This window comes from Gymnogyps californianus, chromosome 2 (genome assembly GCF_018139145.2).
Source record: "Gymnogyps californianus isolate 813 chromosome 2, ASM1813914v2, whole genome shotgun sequence".
NCBI classification, from domain to species: Eukaryota; Metazoa; Chordata; class Aves; order Accipitriformes; family Cathartidae; genus Gymnogyps; species Gymnogyps californianus.
This window is the reverse complement of record NC_059472.1, coordinates 17,496,984-17,517,080: the sequence shown is the minus strand read 5'-3', so window position 1 is coordinate 17,517,080 and position 20,097 is coordinate 17,496,984. Positions and strand designations below refer to the sequence as shown.

The following is a 20,097-nucleotide window of genomic DNA, read 5'->3' as shown; positions in this document are numbered from 1 at the left end:
ATTTAGCACAGGGATTTTTGCTGTTAATATGAATCTCTGCTTGTCATTCTTTCTGCAAAATGAAGTTAGGATGCACCAGGAATAGAATTGAGGATATTAGAATCCAATAAAACAAATCACTGGCATGATCCCATGTAGTTACTGCAGCACAAAACACATACAAACAAAACAAACACATCGTGAGAAACGGAGGAGAGTGGGTACAAAGGCAACAGAAATCGTCAGAACAGTGAAAACATCACAAGAGAATATAAACTGAAATGGATAAGACTGGACAGTTCAGAAAGGAGAAGTGTGACAGAGATTTAATTCCTGATGTTGACGTGCAGAAAGTACAAAAGCTTCACTTCCCCCTTCCTCACAAAAGAAGGATTAGGTAGTATTTAACAAACAAACAACAAATTCACCCAAAATTACACAATGAAACTGTCCATGATCTCACTGTGTTCAGTAATTTATATTTTTAAAAAATTAGTCTATAATATGAACAACGAATTAAAGCTATATATTTCGTAGTAGAATGGACATGAAGATATATGTTTCATAGATAAGCTACTCTCACAGCTTGTTGAGATGATATGTTCCTGAAGCCTGTATTATGGCAAATGTATCTTACTTCCCACATACTTCCGAAATATGTTTCCAGACATAGTTAGAGGACTGATACTGGATTAAACTATCTGCCTCATTCAGATCATTCAGTGTTCTGTTGCCAACAGAAAAGCAAGTGTTGTTGAGCAGTTAGTCATGGAAAAACATCTCTGTGCCATCTGTGACAAAATACCTCAGATGTGTCTGCAACTCAACGCTTACTGCTAGGAAAATAGGATGAAATGCAGATCACAAACTCCAGAAGGCTACCCCAGGCTGCAATAGTACCCCAAGCACTCAGGAATACAAGTCACACTGGTTGAAGCAAGATGAAAGTTATGCTTTAAGCAAAAAGAAATCTTTTGAAATACTAGGTGTCAGAGTATAAATCCCATATCCTAAAATTAGATCATTGATGCAGAAAATTGAATACGCAAATCTACTTTGCTTCAAATTCACTTTTTACCTACACTGCTATCTAGCTTGGCATCTTAGGCCAGCCTCTTCCAAAACTTATCATTACATTCCAGTCAAAGTAACCTTCTTCAACTTTATTTTCTTATGCAATTAAAATTAGAGTATGTCTGATGCATTATTATAGTTAACAACAAAATCACACAGATTCTATCCTGATAGGAGGCAGAGCTATCAGGAGAACCTGCTGATTTAAGAGGTTTTATTAGTGTGTAGCCAGTTATTTGGAGAAAAATAAAACAGACACACCAAAAGAAAAAAAAATCCTTAGATCTGGCCACTGCTCAGAAACTGAGGGTGTGATATCAGGACCCGACAGAACTAGACTGCCCTGAGGATAGTTTCCTCTGTTTCAGAGGACTCAAATCTGACCTAAACAGAAGTTCAGCCTGCCCATACTATGCTAATACAGGATGGTTTTGTACTATGTGTTTACATTACTGATTTCATTCCTTAAAATAATTTCCCTATGAATTTACACAATGATTCTTTACTTTATTCTTTAATCCCACAAATTCTGTGATAAAAAGTTTATTTTGAAAAAGTGCATAAGGCATGTTTTTTATTTAATTTAGTCTTTCACATATGTCCAAAGTTACAAAAGGAAGCTATTGCATATGAAAGCTATTGCAGTTAGAGTTCTCATATATAATTTTCTAAGAACTATAATATTCCACTGCTAGATTCTCAGTCAGTTTTTGCAAAATGAAATAGTCCCAGTTCTTCAAAATCTTATGATCTTATAAAAGTGGGTTTCTAGTCTTTTAAGGCTATGCCACAGTTTTCTCAGTTTGTCTTGTATTTTGTGCAGCTGTTTTTTCCTCAATTATAAGATGAAGACCATTCAGTTCCAGTGTTTAAATATGTTGGAGGTGTTTCTCCACTATTGTTTACATAGACACTTCTTTCCTCTTCACCATGGTTTTGGGAATAGAAGTCTTACTGTGACAGTATGGCATCATTTCCTGAAATACCGAATGATGCAAAGTATTCATGCAACTTGTCTTCAGTAATAACTACTAATTTATAGTTTCCTTTCATAGCACTGATGTGGGAAGCCTAAAAAGAATCCGTTATTTATTTGTTTTATTTGGTAATTATATGAGCACCACAATCTGATCTCATATCTAAAGGAAGGAATATGGTTTTCAAATAATCCCCAAAATTATGACTTGGAAATAATGCACTTAAATTTCAGATTGCTAAATATTCCATTTTTTCACATTAAAAAAATCTACACATATATTTGAAGCATGAAAAGAAAACAGCTTACACAACAGTGAGATAACACGTAAAATGTATCTCTAGTGAGACAGTGCTTGTAATTCTGTCCTGCCCATTGCTGATATTTATTATTCTACCTTCCTAAGTAGTCTTATTTTATGGGATACTTGAAAAGGAATTTCAAAACAACAACAATAAAACTTATTTACTTTAAAATACTCTCTCCAATGTTTAAATCTCTATTTTATATTTAAATAATTATAATGGGATCTAGCTATTAAAACCATAAAATAATTCCATATGCAACATCTTTATCTAGAAGAAGACAAAGCTTTTTATTATTTCAAAAAGAGTTACTAGATTCTCTCAAATGACAGATACATAAAAGAGAATAAACTGTTAGTTCCTGTAACAACATAAATTTAAAAGAATTCATCAACTGAAAACCTACTAATGCAGAGGTATTTAAAAAATCATTTGTCTATTTCTATCATTACAAATGATATGGTATATTCAATTCTATCCCAGTCGAAAAGGGTGTGACCTTCTATCTTGCACCTTGAGCAAGTATACCATTTTGGAGGACAATGGGTAAAGGGCACTGGGTAATGACATCTCACAACCTTCTGTTCCTCCCATCACATTCCACGTAGGGCTCAGAACAATCTAGATTCTTGAAAATGCCTGCCAGACTCAGACCTAAATGTCAACTAGATTGAAGATGTCTTTATGAATTTTGATGGGATGAGGCATGCACATCTCCACTGCCTCTGTAGTTAGTTGAGTCTCAGGATGCACAGAAGCAGATATTTAGGCATCAAAACATTTTAGTGGGAAATTATTTTAGCTATTAGCAAGTACTGTTATTGAGTACATTATCAAGTAATTAAGTGCGATATAAGCGAGTCTGTAAAGTGAAACAATAGAAGACACAGTATCCATACTATCTATAAGAATTTCATTGTGTTTTAGTGGTTCTACTTTGCATAAGATTTATCAGGTCCTGATAAACGCACATTAGGCGCTAGAACACGAGGAATGCTATTCCCAATGCTATTCAAGTGCATCTTATGAATTACCTCAAAGGAATGTAATTTGTGCCTTTCAAGATTGTTCCATGATGAAAACTAAAGCAAGGGGAGTGGGAATGATCAGAAGAAGATTCAGTTCAAAAATCACACTGCTGGATCTAACCTAAAATGCTAATGTAGTTACACCTTTTATGTAAGCAGAAACTTACAAGATCTATATATATATTATATATATAAAAATAGATACAGTATCAGCTCTAGTTAGGTGTCTAAGTGGATAGTGGAAATTGTGAGGTGGAAGGGGACAAGTTATAGGAATAGAATTTGATCTAGTCCATTAAAGAGAAATACAAGCAAGCTGGGCATACATTCTTGATAAGTCATGTAGTCACTTAAACTAAAATGTCCTCTGACCCTGACTCCCAGAAATCACAATTCTCTTAAGTAATTCCGACTATTTTTGAGAGAAAAGTCTTTGCAATTTTCTGATTCTAGTAAAGAAGTCAGTGATATGTCATAGCCCTGAATATACTGTTCTAACTCATCTACTCACTTTACCTCATTGGACTTTCTCTCAACTTCCAATTCATAAGTTCCAAAACTTTAATTGCAAAACAACTGCTTATCTAAAATACTACCTGTTTAGATGTCTCTTTTCAGAGCCTACCATCATTAACACAAAGGACTTAAACACAAAGAAAAACCAACAAAAAAAAAAGAGCAACCCCCCAGAACTGCCTCCCCTTCCTTCCCATTTTATTTAAACGAACATTGCCTGGTTTCTGCCATCTCTAATGAATACATCCTCTCAGAGATCAAAGCAAAGGCAACTGATATAAAAAAATTATCCCATACTCTAGATTGGGAGGAAAAAAACAAAACAAACCCACACCACACAGTGCCTATCTATTGAATGCTTGATGCATTCAAATGCTATTTAGTGAGCTAGTGTAAAGTACCAGTGTAGGGCAAGAGAAATACAGACTCAATATCTACGTGTGCAATCACAAAGTTGATTATATGGAGATGAGATTGTGAATGTTCACCCTGTCTGTCTCCTTCTACCTATTCATATTCAATTAATTTTATTCTTGCAGAACTATGGCTTCTAAGAATAAATGTAACTCATGAATAAAACAAGACATAGTGGTACATTGTAAGACACTAGACAATAATCCTCTGCCTTCTGCAAACTAAAATTGTTGCAAGTAAAATTAATTTTACTAGGAAAGAATCTTGTAAATAAAGGAAACAACTACTTCAGCTGTGCAAATTATTTTGAGTTCAGATCTAAAAAGCTTCCTTTTCCACTCAGCTATGGTTCAAGTTTTGCTATATTAACAAATTCTTAAACTCATTTATACTAATCATTTCTCTTGCTCCTTTCAACAGCTGGAATGTGGAAATCCTGGGTCTTAATAACTACCATACAACAATGTAGTAAGATCTTTCTATGTTAGTCCACCAGATCCGAATATCAAGAGTGCACAAGCGCACTCATACCGTACCAGTATAGAGCTTAATATAAAAGAACAGCCAAAGGAAAGTTATGGGTGGAAAAAAACAGCAAGTCACATCGTGCAGTTTTACTCTCAATATGCCATTCACTCCATCCGTCCATCTTCAACAATATCAGCTCCATTTCTAATACACACAGTTGTTTGTTTAACTTTTGCTTTTCCTCTCTCCCCTTTTGATGAATAATTTTGATGAATAATCGTACTTTCTATTATCTGGTTTTGGTAGTAGGCAGGAACTATACAATTAGAAAATTTGTTGCATGAAGTACATGCAGCTGTGTTAAATCTAATATAAAAATAATAAATATAACTAAATGTAATAATACAGAAGTGCATATGTATATGTATATGTTACTCTTAAGTTTTTGGTTGATTCTGCTGTTCATGCTATATGAAAACTGTATGTTCTCCCAGAAGCATCAAATAGCAACAGCTGTTTCATGCTATGCATTGTAGATCCCTCACATTTTAAGACCATAAAACCCAGCATTATTAGGTAAGTTTTTCTTTGTCTTGGCCAAAAACTCATCAGTAATTCAAATCCTTTACTTGCGGTGGTTTTTTTCTGTTGTGGTAGGTATGATTAATTTTCAAAAGAATGTAGGAAGTATTCATTTCCTTTATGCATTTAGCTTTACATAATCACAGAATTATTTAATTTTAATATTTTTCAACATGAAATAACAGAAAATAAATATAAAACTATATGCCAAAAATCAACTGCTGTAAGAACACACCAAATAAAAAGTGTGCAGTTTCATGTGATATAAGACCTTTAAAGAGAACAAATTTATTTTTTGTATTTTTTTCAACTCAGCTTCCATTTTCTTGTTTTTAAAACTGACAGAACTGGAAATAGAATTCATCTCCTAATGTGAAAGAAAAACATTTCATAATATTGGCTTAATTTTTGGTACACCATTAAATTTGCTTTCAATAATGTATTGTTACCTTTGTAGTTAACCTTGAAACCAATTGAGCCCACACTCTCATCCGTTTGAAGGTGCAACCACATCTGATTGCTCATGCTCACAATTAAGTCTGGTACAAAGCTCCCAGTTAACCTATAGATAGAAAAAAAATCTGTAAAACCAGTAAGTAACTAATTTTTTTTTTTTTTTGTAAGGAATCTAAATATTAAGGTTTTTTTGTTTTTTGTTTTTAAATTCATTGTATTCAGCTCACACCAGATTAGTTATCTACTGGCTGGTTAGCCAATACAACTCTCAAGGTTCCAATGACTGCAGATTTGGTAGCAGTCTATAAACACAAGCAACTACTGCTTGTGTAGGACTGAAATATTTCATCTCACTTTCAGTTGCTGGTCCAGAAAGACATGCATCTCCCCTAATCCTGAACCTTAACTGGCAGTCCTGTGTGCATGACTCAGATACATGTAGGCATATCAAATGGCACTAGAAGCTCATAATGAGGCACTACATTTATTCTTCCAAAAAAGTATTTCTCTGGTATACAATTATTCACTTTGCAATACATGCATTGCATATTTAAGAGGAAGTTGTTATTCTTAAATAGCAATACTATTATGAAGGTTCATGTGTTCCCTGCACTCTCTCACCTCCCTTCATCACCTCTACCACAACAATAGAAGAACGTGGCTGACAGACTCAGCTGGTATTCATTCCTTCATGAACAAAAATAACAGATGTCACAACTTTAAAACCTCCTAATGTTACAGGATGTTGATTAATTAGAAAAAAATAAACTTGGTATTTATTTTTTCTTTTTTTCACTTTTCATATTGTTTGCAAAAATTTGCAAGTCAATGTGATCCTAAGTGTTCATTCTGTTTGCTGAATGAAATAATGTGATAGCAAAAAGGAAATGTTGTGAAAGCTGCAGTTTTATGTTGTATTGCATTTTTTTCCCAAAACTTTGTCTCAAATTTGGTAAGAGTTTATCAGCTAAAACAGAATGGTGGAAAGTACTAAAACATTTTCAGTTCTTGTAAAATGGATCACAAGCACAAGACTATATAAGAGTGAAAACTGTTAGTTTGTTTTTTGCAGTTCTAACCATTCTTTAAAGCTAGCTGAAACTTCAAATGGACTATTTTAAATATATTTTGCAGTTAATTTTAGTTCTCCCCTCTGGTCTTTTTTAGCTTGTTTCTGTATGAAATACTCTGCTGTGGGAGAAATTCATGTCTATTTCCCACATCTGTGTTCACAGATGGAGCTACTACAAAGACTCTTGCCAGAATTGAACAAGTAAATGCCTGGCCAAAATAATGTACTAACTGCTCATTCCCACACTAAGGGAAAGTGTCTTCAGTGGATTCAGTCTTTGCCAAATTAATAGATTAACAGGATGTTCCTCAGAAACAACACTGATGTAATGGCCAACAGAGTTTTGTAATTGTCGCTGGTGACTGACAGTACATTTTGGGAATATTAAGGCCATTGGGAATACTAATCTCTTTGTTGTGTCAGGGAGAATAATTTCTATGATAAATTATCATTTCCATTTTCTGAAGTCAATTATAAATACATTTTTTTTTCAGAAACAATATTTTTCAATTAAATAGTACATGGGGAAAAATACCATTTGAAAATGCATTTTTGAAAATAAGAATCAATCAACAGAACACAGAAATCACTTGTTGCTCTTTTTTAAGTGCTTAGGGATCCCTGTACGATATTTGGGATGACTTCGGAGCCACAGGGCAATAAGATCCAGAAAAAACAGCATTATGTGAAGGAAGCTATTTAAGATAATAATGACACTCTGCAGTTATGAATTAGCCTGGGGTTTCCTGGAATAATCCTATGAATTTCCTCCTGGGGTTTATGTGACTTCCTCTACCCTGGATTCATTACCTAGATTCCTCTCCTGGAAGTAGATTCTTACACCTTCCCTTTCAAAAGCTGAGCAGTGAACACTGTCAACAGTAGACATGGAAAGATGCGATTATGATGCCTCCCTTTTTATTAAACAGCTTAACAGTTACGACACTTAGCAGGGTGTTTTCCACTTCTTCCTCTAGGACTCCAGAACTACCCCTCCCACATACTAGTGACATACATTCCCCTTGAGAAGGTACACTGAAGACTAGGTTAGAGGATATTCAGAAGATTGCAATACTCTCCTTTCCATCTGCTGAAGACGATCTGTAATATGGGAGATTGGATACACGTACACCCAACACAGCAAGCATACTAAAAGAGTAAGAATGAGTTTCATGCCATGTGCACTGGATTTTCCAAATGCGTGTTACAGGAGCCAGTGCCCAGATGCGTATTACATTAAGAGTCACCTGCAGCAACTGTCAGACCAGGCTGCTGAAAGCAGACTTCCAAACATCCTGAAGAAGTGCTGTGGCTGATGCATGAAGGAGGCCCCACCATTTCTTTTCCTTCTTCCCCTCTATCCCTTGGTGATAAAACCTAACACTGCTCCATCTTGCAAAGACCTTAGTTCCATAGGAAAGCACTAAGAATGCCTTCATATTAGTCATCTTGTCAAACACACAAAAAATGCATTCCATTCAGATTTAAGTTCACTTAGGTGCTAGGTTCACTAGGCTGGAACAGTCTGTCATGTTGCTGGGTGCGTGTATATAGGCACCCAGGGAAACTTAATGGCAAGTACTGAATTGGCTTTGAAGTTTAGCTACTTCTGCGATTAGCACCAGCAGAGTAGGAATTATGAGGACTGCAATTCACAATTTAAGAAGCATAAATCTATCTAAATCCCACTTAAATTCAGTTTTTGGTTCTGAACCTTCATATCTAGCAGTGCCCAGTAAAAGTAGTGGATTAAACACTTGGATAGGTTTCCTGATTAACTTCGCTAAATTGGAAGATAAATGTTTTCCCATCATTTACATGTAAACCAGACATATTCAAACCAATGTTCTTCAGCAATTTGCTGGAGGAAAGATAATTATTTTAAAATTTAAAATCCAAAAATTAAATCATACAGTGGCTGACTTATTTGCTATGCATCATATCTCAGAAAAAGTCTGCATGGCTCACAGGAGAAAAGATTTACGGTTTTTTACAGTACTCAACTATGTTCTGTCTTCCATGTAATTTTTTTAATACATTTCAATCCTAATAACTTCGACATTGATACTTCTGATCACAGAATAATCAGTGATCATTCCACTGGTAAACAATAATAATATACATGTGGCTGATTATACAATGTTATTTAATATTAAAACCCCACAAATTAATTGGGGTATTTTTTGCTTTTCCAGGATCTCCATGGTAATAATTCTTTAAAATTTTTTACCTAGTTATTTACAGAACAGATTCTCTTATCATATGTTAACACTTCACAATTCTAATTAACTCTTTTATTAAAGAAAATTATTCAGAATTCCTTTATAGTCATGACAAGTTTAATCCTGTAATTTCATCATTTCTCCCCAACATAAGTCTCTTCATCAGACATACTTTTATAAAATACTAACATCTTTAAAGAAATAAAATCTGGACAGAAAGCTTTACTACATTACTCAAAATTTTATATATCATTGTACTGTGCCTCAGTGAGTTACTGTAATTCAGACACCAATGAAAACCAATACTTTAGTTAAATGTTAATAAGACCTGGTGAACTGGTGCTTAATAAATGCTCTTTCCACATGAGAGGATATTCAATATAGTTCAGGAATCTAAGAATATCTGAAATTGAATGCCAGCATTATCAGAAGTGTATTTTGAAGGACTGGTACTGTTTATAAAATAGAAATTACAGTACTTCCCCACTTCTCAAAACTATTATTAGTAACAATTAGCACATCTACAATCCACTGAACAAACTTTGCATTACCCTAAAGTAATTACACCTGAAATACTTGGCCAAATCCTGGTCTCCCAATTGATAAGAAGGGATAGAACGATTAAAAAAAAATTAAAAATAGACGGTCAGATAGTCCACCCTCTGAAGGATAAACATGAGGGGGAATTCATGATGAAAATCTGCAAATCCTGAAACAAGTGTATTTTCTGCTCAAAGTTTTGCAATTAATAGTATTAATGAGTTGAAATTAGGAAAGAAAAAAGGTAAGCATTGGTTTTAGGGCACTCAAACCAAATTCTTCATATTATTCTTATGGTAAATAATAGAAAGTTACAATATATAAGAATAGTATTAATACATTTCCATTAAATATACTGCAGGGAATATCATTCTAAGGAATCCCAATTTTGCTATTCTTTTGGTTTTTTGATTAAAGACATTTTGTACTAAATATTTATCGCATCTGCTTCTGTTCTGATCTGTGCTTTAAACTTGTAACTCATTTGAACTAGTGATAACGTAAGGTACTTACTGAGAGGCAAGTTTATCTAAAAATGGCAGCTAAATATTATTTGGCCTTTTCCAAAAATCTTTTCTAAATAGCAGGCAATCCCTTATGGGTAAAATATGTTAAAAACAACATTTTTGTTATTTTTTTTTCACAAAATTGAGTCAGATTTGAAAAAAATAAATACAGTGTATTTTAATAGGCATTCATTTCCCCTACAAAACATTGAATTATTTATTCAGAATGGAATTGGAGCTACATAAAATGACAGACTACAAGTAATATCTAATTACCGTGTTCCGCATACTTTCAAATGACTGGGGAGTAAACAGAATCACTGGATTATACTGTTGTCTTCAAAATTTTACAAATTAAGTAATAAGACTCAGAATTTGTCTTCTTGAGACTGTTATTATAAGACTAGTTATCATCACAAGTATTTAAGAAATATGGATTCTGAAGTTAATCAGTGGTTGTTAAGTACATATATCTCTATATATCCGGGCTCATACATTCTATAAGTGTGCTAATGGATGATAAAAATCTTATTAATACTCAGTGCTGTCTGATTTGTAATCATATGTGGTTTAGGTAATATCCTACTCAGATTTTCTCTGTAGTAATTTTCTTCACTATACTAACTCATTTTTTGAGTTATCTACAATAGTCAATAAACACTTAAAGGTCAAGGTCCTATAGTACATCTTTTGTTATACTAAGCTTGCTAGGAGATTGTAAGAGTTTATGTATGTCAGTCATCTATTTATCTGTTTTCAATTATGTTCTTATACAGTTTTAATTTAAGAACACACTTATAAATGGAGCACAATAGCCCCTAAAAATTTACATGTCTACACATGGATGTACAAACTGTGTCTTTTAAAATTTCTGTTTTTAGTTTATCTTTTTCTTTTCTGATGACTAGCCCATCTCCTTCTGACTTCAAAACAGCAAACATATAACATTGTATTTAAACTGTCACCTTCAGTAATTTTAGAAGCTCAGTAAGATTAGTTTTTGTTGAGATTTACCTGATTCTAATCACTGTTTACTCCCATCAAAAAACACATTAATGATATTCTGTAATGCATACAAATTGTAAATCCAAAAGACTTACACTTGAAGCACAGTTTTAGGATCACCTACTTCTCCTCCATCACCAATTGTCAGTGTGTCATAGCCAATCTCCAGATCAAATTCTTCAAAATTTATCTGAATAACCTAGGAAATAAAATAAATAAACATATTTTAGAAATAAAGAAACGTACCTGAGAGGTTAGTCTGTAAATAAGCTTTTCAGCAGTGTAAATAAAAGAGATTTTCCAATTAATAATTACATGTAACTTTAGTATATTTTACAATAAATTGTTGTAATTAACCCAACAGGTTTGGTTCATGAAATATGAATTATAATAACTTTAAGGTATCATCACTCTGCTGACCTCCTCAAAGTACCATCATTTCACTTATTTATGTAGTTGTTACATGTTTAATACAGTTCTGGATAATTGTATTACATTTTGATTAAGATATACTCAAAGGGCAACATAACTAATTGCACTTCATGCAATACAACTGTCTTCAAATAACAACTGAATAATTGTACTTCACTGAGTAAATGCAGTGAAGGTGAAGAACATAATTTACTCCTGACATCTATAATCTGGCTCAAGTAGGATAAAGCTGGATCAAAGGTAAAAGTAATTTTCTTATTTCATGAACCTGAGTAAAATGCAGCTATCAGAAGCATGGGCATTTTTCATATCCTGTAATTTAAACCGCAGTATGCATATTTAATGCTGAAGGATAAAAATTCAGCTCCATTTTAAGAATATAATGAATTTTTCACTTAGAGGAAAATTCAACCATATTATTAGAAAATAAAATAAAGCATATTGTTCCCACTCATGTATTAATCATGCTAACTCTGTCTTTATGAAAATAATAGAAGTTCCCCAAATTTTCATATAGATCAAAATGACAGAATACTTATGCCTAGGAATTTTTAATACGTCTGTAATAAATGGTCTTTAATTATTATTGTAATTGAGAACTGAGAGCGTTTGTGTTTAAAGCTGTGGATGCCCTTCTGATGGATTAATACCACATCCTTGAAAGCTCATATTACTTTGTTACACTGGGGTTCTGGTAATTGAAGAAGGACATGTTTTTATGAACAAAAGCCAGTACAGGCAAGTTGGAGAAACTGATGTATGTTCTGAGGACTGTAATTTGTTCCGAAGGGAGGAGAAACACTTTTCTTTACAGGTGTACATGGGAACTATAAGTACACTGAGGAACAGCCAGTTTGGCATATTCACATATACAAACGTGTGTATGTATATGCATGTATGTGTGTGTTACAACCCAGGGAATACCATCAAGTACAGAGAGTTAAGAGGGCCCAGATGGAGAGGACATGGAAAATTGTGTAGGCAAGCAGCTGATTTGCTCTAATTGTCTGAGTAAAGCAGACAAAACCACACATAAATCTTCTTAATCTTCTTAGTGTAAAAAAAAAAATTCTAGTTTGTGTTGTTTTAGCCACAAAATTTGTAAGCCTAGACATAGAAATTTAAACTGAAATCCTTAACTAGATTTAAGGCTGATGCATATTTCATTCACTGCTTAAAAAAAAAAAAAGAAAAAAGAAAAGAGTCTTCATTTTTGGTCCACATTTAAATTACATGCAATTAGATGTGCAGTTACATCAGAACAGGACAAAGGGTCACAATAAAACATAGGAGTTTCTGGGCAAATAATATTAGTATTGAATTCAAGTTGAAAGTATATTTCACTTAGTAAAACACATTTTGTAATAGTATCAATACTTAAGTGCTACAGCATAGATAATTAATTATGTTTTATTCATAATAATAAGAAATCCAAGAAGTTAAAAAAAAAATTGCATAATTAGTTCATGCATCTAAATCCTAATCCTATTTTCCATTAAACACAAGAAGAAATCTGATCTCATTATCATATGTTTCTTGGTAAGTGCAACAGTAATCTTTTTTTTAAATTCATATCCTTTCAGATATTTTATATTAATTGAGTACCACCAAATTGATACAAAGTGTCTATTTGTAGTTGAAGTACTTGTCTTTATAAGCAGTGTCAGAAAACTAAAAACAGCTTTTCTTTAGCACAATCAACAATATTCCATGCTACGTGTATTTCATTGGAGAGAAGAGGACAGAGGTTAAGGAAAACATAAGTTCTTCTACAAGTGTTTCAAGATACGCATTTTTTTTCTGGTCAGCCCTAATTAAAAAAAAATGTATCTTTACTCATATGGTTAAGGTTCAAAATATTTTCTTAATTTCACTGGAGAAATTTAAGATCTTTTTCATTATTTTTTAACAATGCTCACAAATAAAAAAGTAAGAGAACTCCATGAAAAATATCTGATTCATTAGGGAATACTGTGGAACATGAAAAAATAACTAAATTTGATTTTTTTGTTCAAATGATAGGCTTTGGCTTGAATGTTTCCACTAGTCTCTGGTGAATCCCCAAATTATTGATGATTCTGTTGCGATCTAGCAGGTTATTGTCTGCTCTGATGTATGTAATCTCTCCTTCTTCTGCAATCTGAAATTCTTTTCTGAGATGAAGAAAGGTTTTTGATTTTTAATCAAAATAGATGTACATGCAAAAAAAGTTTATTATTTCATTTTTCTGCATTAACATTTTTCAGAGAAGCATGTTTTATTAAAAGATTTCTGGCCCACTCTCTTCGTAACTCACCTAAAACTGTGATAATGGGATAGGTATGACTTCGAAAAGTGTACTTATATAAAGCCACACATGCATAGATTAGTCTACATCTGTCTTGTATCATATTCTCCGGAAGAGTCACATTTTTAAGACAAGAAGTAGTAATGAAGTCATTAATAACTTTCACAATTTAAGAATATATTAAAAAATAAAATATTGTATTATAGTAACTGGCTATAAACATTTGGAATGTTAACATGATAATCTTATTGTTGCAGCTATTATTACCATGATTTCCTCTTAAAAGTTTCTGGATCAACTGAAAATTAGAAAATGCTGCAATTTTGTACAAAACTGACAGCAGTAAAATAAAACCAGAAACAGTAACCACCAAATAGGATCATATTTTATGTATAGGAAAAAGTAAAATATTATTGCTTGAGCCACTAAATCATTTTGTGTACCATGCATACCTCTGCTGGAAGAGAGTTAGAAACAGGTACCAATAACTACTCCAGACACATTATAGGACAAATTAAATATTTCATAACTCCAGATCATTAAAGGGTAAGCAAGCAACTGTATGTAACCTACTAATAAACAACCCATTTCAACTTAGGTTTAACATACCAAACCTGAGCTGATTTACAGTACAAACTTAGGATTTCACAAAGTAAACTTGCCATTTATTTGGCAAATATGCTTGTCGGTCGACACTTGAAGATATTTAATTTTAAGGGAATTTGCACAAATGGAGCAAGAATAACATCTAACAACAGCAGAGCTGTCAATATCCAACATGCAAGAGGCAGTAAACTCATTTACTACATAACATAGTGCATAAGCATTTATGGGTTGTAACTGTGAAAAACGACTGTGTATATTTTTTGGAAATTCATCCTCTGCTGTTTGTCTTTGACATGTGAAGTACACAATGTACAATACAAAATGTACTTGAAATCTTTGCAAATATCCCTGAATGGCAAGAAAATAAATACTTAGTGATAAGATATATTTTCAGAGTCCTTGTTTTACAATGTCAGATTTGGTTTGATCAGACCCAAAGACGCCTGGATTTGCCAGTGCTCATTATATTGATTATTCCCTTTAGAATACTGAAAAGGTGTTTTGACGATACCAGCATTTAAAGTTGAACATGCTGGAACCTTTCAAAATAAAAACTGAGATATAGGTAAGATGAGTAAATAATTTAAAACTTTGTAATAAACCTGCCAAAAATCCTGCTTTTATTTGTCATCTAACATTTTGTCTTTTTCTGTTTTTCTGAAAAAACTGGAAATGGCAGACCAAAGGTGGGTGGCATCCTTGAATCAATTTAACATTAGAGTAAAACCTCAAGGTAATTCTACATTTTAGTCTATTATCATTTGTAAGAATAAACACTTCAGGGAAAACTGTGCTGATTTATTACTATATTCTACATATTTTTAAACCAGATTAGCATTACTAAATTTTGCTATTGATCTGGTTAGTACATGCACAGTAATCAGAAGCACAGGGACAGGTAATCTTTCTTGATCTATAAATTCAAGTAAAGTCTTTTTTCCAGTTTCCCCGAGCAAAATATAAGCATCATTAATATAATTATGATCCATTGTTTTTATTGATCCATATAAACAGTGATCATGTTTAAAATGTATTTATGCCCCACCCCACAATCTCATTTAAAACTGGGAAAAAAAAAAAAATGCAGAGGGGCCACAAAATATTTTCAAACAGTCAGGTATACTTTCAGGGAACAATACTATGAACAAAAATATTTCACCAATGATTTGCCTGAACTACAAGATTCTGGATAAAAGGATGATACTATCAAAAGTGGGTTCTGGAAGGCAGGCACAAGAGGGAAACTTTGAAGATGCAGAACTCTAGCTGAGACAGTTTACCACTATAGTCGTGATCTATTATTTCAAACACTATGTCAACTAATGATATCAGATATCTATCTGTATGGCTTCAGAACTGAGAAGAATATCTTCACTTAAGCAATATAATAATTATTATTCTCTTATTTTTCAGAAAGAGCTATGCAGTAGTCCCCCAAATTTTGTACTTTTATAGTAGCTTTTGTGATGTATCCAGCAGGTAGCAGACTACTATATTTATCTTGATACAGACTAATCATATTTTGAATTTTGTTTCAGAGGATATTATTAAACATGTCCCTAGACACTACTGTCAGGAAAAAGGAATCTTTTCTTTCCTTTTCCTCCATATACGCACATATGTATAAACAACAAATTTATTTAAAATAAAATATGCTGAGCTGTACACTCCTTATTCACTAAAATAAATATGAAAGTAGCTAAAAGGAAGGCAATAGTCTGTCCACATCCCGGTCTGCTTTTGCTGTTTATAAACCTAGAAGCAATAAACAACTTATAATTGCCAAATTAAATTAAATTTATAGACCCAGAAGCAAGTAAACAAAAAAAGACAGTAATACTAATGATTATTATCCAAGCTATACAGAAAAAAAGTCCTATTTGAAAAATAACTTTGAAAATTACGATGGTGTACTTTGGTCTCCAATAATTTTGCAAGGACTTTTCCAAAGGAGGAAATGGGAGCAGAGATCTAATTTCTAACAAATTTCAGTAGACATACCTCCTTTCTGTGCCTTGGAATATATCCTTTGGAACCCATTCCTTGGGCAAAACTGAGTCTGTTATCCAGCTCAGAAGTAACATGGGAGAAGACTTTATTGAATAGTTAATGGCTAACTTGAGAACTTCCTACAACTCTTCAGAGAGAGAACATGCTTAGGAGGATGTGTTCCAGACAGCAATCTTTCCAGACAATTGTTCAGTACGACTGTGTGTCTAGTTCCTGATGAAATTAGCTCCCCAAAGATTTTTGAAGGAAAGCAGTGTTTCAGGTGAAGTACTTAACTTTTTAAAATTTCAAAACATACAAAGCAGAATGGTGTGTAACAGAACCAAGTATATGTGCTTCAGAACTGCTTCTGAAGGGGAAGTGTAAAGATTTAAAGTTGTAGGTATTTCCATATGTGCATCTGTTATCCTAAAGCTTCCAATGCAAATGTAACTCTAAAAATATTTTCAGATGTATAGTAACGTTTTCACTCCATAAAATTTGACATTTTACCAGCAAAATAATGATGAAGTTTCTAAAGATGTTATGAATCTTTTCTCCTCCGAAGAGTACTTAAAAATTAAGCTAAGTTATAGCTTAAACGAGCTATACCTTAGATAATATTAATAGTAAGGAACAAATGTGAATTAAAACATCCTGCCAAGAACGCAATATTATTACGTACTATTTTGCTGCACATTGCATGTAATTCAGTGATTCAGAATGTCCAAGAAATGCTGTGTAGCATAACAATAGTTTAATTGGCTCTTTGGTAGTCACCTATTACATGAACAAAACACAACCCAAAATGAAACAGCCTAAATATTAAGCACTTCTGTCCTTTCAAATTTAATTTAATCTTTGAGTATCAGAGGGGATGAGAAAAGAGGGAGAGGGGGAAGAAAAGGAGAAAAAAAACTTGGAGATTTATAGAACATTATAGAAAAAAGCAGATGACACACAAAGTTGTAAGAGAATTCCAGAAGATAAATACCCACTAGCTGAACTGGAAAGTTCCTTCTATATTGTTGAGTCTATTTGTTGGCAATAGGATTCATCATACTTAACTGTAGACGTCTACAGTGCAAACTTCTATATTTGATGTAGGCTTCTTCATAACCAGTGAAAAAACATGTTTAGAGTGTAATCTATTTCATCAAAAGGTAGATAACACATGCTAGATCAACCACAGCTCAGAACTACCTATTTCTCTTCCTTGACTGTAAAGTGCGACTGAGCATTTATATATGGATGTCTACACTGTGGACATCTAAGATGGAATTCACTCACATAAATATATTTAAGTAGTACCATCTGAGATGCTGTAAAGCAGCCAAAAGATCCACGCAAACCTGGCAGATACAGGATCTTCAGAACTGTGCTCTTTTGGGAAGACAGCTGAAGACCAGATGGGGTTATCCCGGAGTATTATGTTGATGGTTGCCAGTAATCTCAGTCCTACAGATAGTAGGTGAATTCTGCTTTGCAGAGTCATTGGTAAACACATCATGTAGTTTCTTTCATGCAGTTCTTTAAAAGGGGTTTTTGTTCTGGTTTGGTTTTTTTAACTCCAATACTAATGCTAAATGTCACTTAATTTTCCATAGATGCTAATCCTGCAACCAGTTATTTGTAAAGGTCATTTAGAATGATTTACTTTGGGGCCACAATAATTGAAAACAAATATATAGTCCTTCACTGTCCTGAGAACAAATACTATTGGGAAGTCTTACAATGGGAGGATAGCACACTAAAATAACAACATGAAGAAATTATATTTTTATTTTTCAAGTTATAGTTTTCTGTTTGCATAGAAGTAAGATCTGTATTGTGTTAGCTTGCATTCACAAGAAGAGTTTCTGAGATTGATGAATCAGAGGAATACAGTCTCAACATTTTATCAACCTATGCAGCCCAAATAAAAAGAAGTATTCTACAAAAAAAGTTGTCTTGTAAATAAAGCCTTCTACAAAGAAACAAAAATAAGTAATTATACAATTTAATTCAACTCTCTATATAGCATCCACAAAGGGAAACAAAGGAGTACAAACAAATTATTAAGCAAACACATTGGCTGTTACTTAAGTCAGTGTGTTTATCATGTTCCCAACAATACAAATTATTATATAACTTCTATTTTGTGAAACAGAATATTGTGTTGTGGGTTTTGGGCTTTTTTTACCTCTAAGCAATTATTTCAGATTGGATTTTGCCATATTTTCTCACATCAAATATCTTAACCTTTGCAAATGCTGTCTCTTTATACATCTAAAAATTACTAGTGGTTGTATGAAAAATTAAGTTAATTTCACTCATTTTTATTAAGCTACTAGAAAAGAAGATAAAATTTTTGATCTAGACACGGAAGGAAATGACTGGTTAGTAACTAACTTTAACATGGTGTGGGAATGGCATTTGTACCTAGAAGACAGCAAGAGAGGGAAAGGTTGGACTTGGAAATTCTGGCCACCTCTCCAGTGCCAGAATATCTATTATTGATCTATAAAGAAATCTATTTCTACCAACATTATCTTGCAAAAAACCACAGTATGAATGATCCAAACATACAAGCAACAGCAAGAAATCCATCTCACTGCAACATATCCACAAGATATCTACTTTTATCAGTTTTCACTGTTGACTAGAAAAAAAACACCTATAGACTGCTAATGATATCATGCCCACCCTTTGTTCATCAATCAAAAGGAATTCTCTGGTTGCCTTATTCACTGGTAGAAGTGAAACTGGGCAAGGAGAAGAAAATACATCCTGTTTATATCTGTGTGTCCTCATATGCCCTCAGGATGGTTAACTGCTTTTGTGCTGAGGATGTCTGACTACTTCCCAGTAAGTAAATGATGTGCATTTATATCTGATGGTATAAGCTAATGAAATGCTGCTGTCTGATTGATAGTCTTTACCTCCATAATTTTCCAGAGAATCACAGGTCCCTCCATCAAAATAATTGTGTTATTATATATTTGATTATAGAAGAATAGTTTCAGTAGGAAAATATAGTGAATCCATCATTTATTATAAGACTAAGGTATAATTTTATTTAAATTATTTATAGTGAGGTATAATTTTATTTAACATTAATACTGCCATGGAGCAGCTAATCCTGGAAACCATTTGCAGGAATGTTAAGGACAAGAAAATCATCAGGAGTAGTCAGCATGGCTTTACCAAGGGGAAGTCATGCTTCATCAACTTTGATAAACTTCTATGATGAAATGACTAGCCTGGTAGATGAGAGCAGAGCAGTGGATATCGTCTACCTGGACTTCATGTAGGCCTTTGACATTGTCCCCTGTAAGATATTCATAGATAAGATGTTGATGTATGGGCTGGGTGAACAGACAGTGAGGTGGATTGAAAAAGGAATGAAGGTCTAGGCCCAGAGGGTGGTGATCAGCAGCACAAAGTCTAGTTGGAGGCCAATAACTGGTGGTGTATCCCACAGGCCAATAGTGGGACAAGTCCTGTTTAACATTTTAATTGGTTATCTGCATGATGGGGCAGAGTGTACCCTCAGCAAGTTTGCCACAACACCAAACCAGGAGCAGTGACTAATATGCCAGAGGGTCATGCTGCCTTCCAGAGGGACCTCAACAGGCTGGAGAAATGGACCAACAGGAAC

At 33.4% G+C, this 20,097-nt stretch overlaps 1 protein-coding gene across 3 annotated transcripts in view; it reads right to left on the bottom strand.

Moving 5' to 3' along the window:
- CSMD3 (CUB and Sushi multiple domains 3) overlaps window positions 1-20,097 on the bottom strand; it is a 748,293-nt gene that overhangs the window by 380,734 nt on the left and 347,462 nt on the right. For all 3 annotated transcript variants that reach the window (XM_050890742.1, XM_050890743.1, XM_050890744.1), the window contains 2 exons: window positions 11,239-11,342; window positions 5,792-5,904 (listed from right to left, as the gene is read on the bottom strand). In XM_050890742.1, the coding sequence (XP_050746699.1) occupies window positions 5,792-5,904; window positions 11,239-11,342 (217 nt within the window). The remainder of the gene's footprint in view (window positions 1-5,791; window positions 5,905-11,238; window positions 11,343-20,097) is intronic.